Here is a 2,500-nt window from a genome sequence, read left to right on the forward strand (position 1 = left end):
GTTGCTGATTTTCATATAAGGGGTAACAAAAGATTCAGTAAGCTTTTGGCTACCAACTAAACTCTATTTTCATTCACATATTTACATTACAAAAATTTAACATTATCTTTTTCCTTTTAGTCACCTATCGACATTTTATATCACCACTACAGTGACGATGATGTCACATTTTCTATATGCATGTGTTCTCATGTTCAATGATCGACAAATATGTGTGTGACAGTGTATGTGTCTGTCAGTGTACATACATTTTTGTGATGACTGATACACACACATGTGCATCTAAAGACAGAGACAGACACACACAGGGACAGAGATAGGCTTCATGTGTGCGTTAATGTATGTGTGTGTGTCTCTTAGTATGTAACTTTCCCTCCCACCAACAGTGAAATGCATGGATATTGAAACTTCATTCGCAGCTGGACTTCAAACAACAATGTTCACTCTCAAGTGCTACCAACATGAAGATTTGCCTGATTTAACCCCACTCACAATACTTGCAAATATATCTGAAAAAAAATATTATTCTGGTTATTATAACAAATTCAGAAACTTGGCAAAGTAGAAAGCCTCAGCGACTCTTTCAATATAATTACAGAAATGTTATTCCACTCCTTCTAACCAGTTTCAAGATAATGTTCTTTTAAGAGTCCTTGTATTCTTAATCACTGTGAGAATCAACGTCACACAACCTTTTTACTGCATTACTCAGTATTTATTTTACAGCCTATAATGTTATACAGTTGACAAACAACATCTTCCTTTTTATTCACTTTGTTCAACATTCGTTTTAAAATTGTAAAATAAATTATTTTTGTATGTAAAACTGAATTATGCCTTCTGAATTTTCTTGGACTTTCACTTTCTTCATCATGACATTCATTCAATCATGAATTTTATAACATTTAGTACATGTTCCAAATAATTGTTGGCTTTCTGTACTTTCTTACATTGGTGAGGCATACTAACTTTTGCTAAATTGGTGACTTTCTATTTTTTTATAGCATAACTATGCTACAGAAAGTATGTTTTGCACCTATATTGACTACATTTCGCTTGAACTTCGTGTATGTACGTTTTCCTGCTTACACTCTAATAAAGTAACCATCATTATGGTTGGTGATCCCATCGAAAATCATGATATTCTCATTTGTGTTCAAGATAACAACCTTAAACGTGTTTCACAGACTCATCCCTCTTATGATGCTCTCCAGTATAATCTCATTCTGTGGAATGGACAAGATGGGTATTATTTCAATATTCCTTAGATTAAACCTGCAACAGGATAGCCAATTTCAAACAAAAGGGTGTCGTCTAATGACTTCTGTTCTTACCAAATGATGTTAAGACCAGAACAATCAAATCCTTTCTACTATAGGCACAAGGCCTGAAATTTCAGGGAAGGGAACCGGTCGATTACATTGAACCCAGTGTCTCAGTGGCACTTAATTTATCGACTTATGTCCCAAAACTAATAGATTAAGTACTAGGCTTACAAAGAATAAGTCGTGGGGTCAATTTCTTCAACTAAAAAGCCCTTTAAGGCAGTGCTCCAGCATGGCCTCAATCAAATGACAGAAACAAGTAAAAGAAAGAATTTAGTATCAATACCTTGTGACTAGTTCTGTCAATGACATCAGTGCTCCACTGTTTAGGGGTTGTGGGTGGTATATCAGATGTGCCACATTCCAATGTTGTCCAAGTGTCTTCTAAGAGATTCTTGATAAATCCTAGCAAAATACATAAACATCACAAGATGAAAAAGAGAAGCAACATATAACTGGGACATACATGGAATTATTTATTTAGTAGTAAGAAGTTTTCTTCCCAAACCACATGGTTCTGGGTTCAGCCCCACTACATTGCACCTTGTGCAAGTGTCTTCTACTATAGCCTCAGGCTGACCAAAGCCTTGTGAGTGGATTTGGTTGATGGAAACTGGAAGAAGCCTTTCATATATATGTGTGTGTGTCTGTGTTTGTCTCCCCACTGCTTAACTGGTGTTGGTGTGTTTACATTTCCGTAACTTAGCAGCTTGGCAAAAGAAACTGGTGGAATAAGTACCAGGATGAAAAAGAAGAGAAAACAAAAAGGACTGGGGTTGATTCATTTGATTAAAGTTTCTTCAAGGCAGTGCCCCACCATGTCTGCAGTCTAACAACTGAAACAAATAAAAGATAAAAGATGACAAGTCTATGGAATCTTGGTTAATTGTAAAGGTAAAGGAAACATTTGCCTCATGATTGTGAGCTCAACGTTCTAACCACTGAACCATATGACAGGCTTCTTTCATTTTCTGTCTTCCAAGTCCACTCACAAGGCCTTGGTTGGTCCAGGGTTATAACAGAAGACATTTTACTGAAGGTGCCATGTAGTGGGTCTGAACCCAGGCCCATGTGGCTGGGAAGCAAACTTCTAATCACACAGTTATGCCTGATTATTACTAATGATTTTGGAATAATGAGGAAAAGATTTACTTATTGCTCATAAATATTTAGTG

The 2,500-nt window shown here is 36.2% G+C and overlaps 1 protein-coding gene across 2 annotated transcripts in view; it reads right to left on the bottom strand.

The window, feature by feature from the left end:
- Positions 1 to 2,500, bottom strand: part of LOC106883773 (protein broad-minded) — a 263,530-nt gene that overhangs the window by 76,113 nt on the left and 184,917 nt on the right. For both annotated transcript variants that reach the window (XM_089351129.1, XM_089351130.1), the window contains exon 21: positions 1,612 to 1,730. In XM_089351129.1, coding sequence (XP_089207255.1) covers positions 1,612 to 1,730 — 119 coding nt within the window. The remainder of the gene's footprint in view (positions 1 to 1,611; positions 1,731 to 2,500) is intronic.

This window comes from Octopus bimaculoides, chromosome 4 (assembly GCF_046866305.1).
Source record: "Octopus bimaculoides isolate indiv1 chromosome 4, ASM4686630v1, whole genome shotgun sequence".
Classification (NCBI taxonomy): Eukaryota; Metazoa; Mollusca; class Cephalopoda; order Octopoda; family Octopodidae; genus Octopus; species Octopus bimaculoides.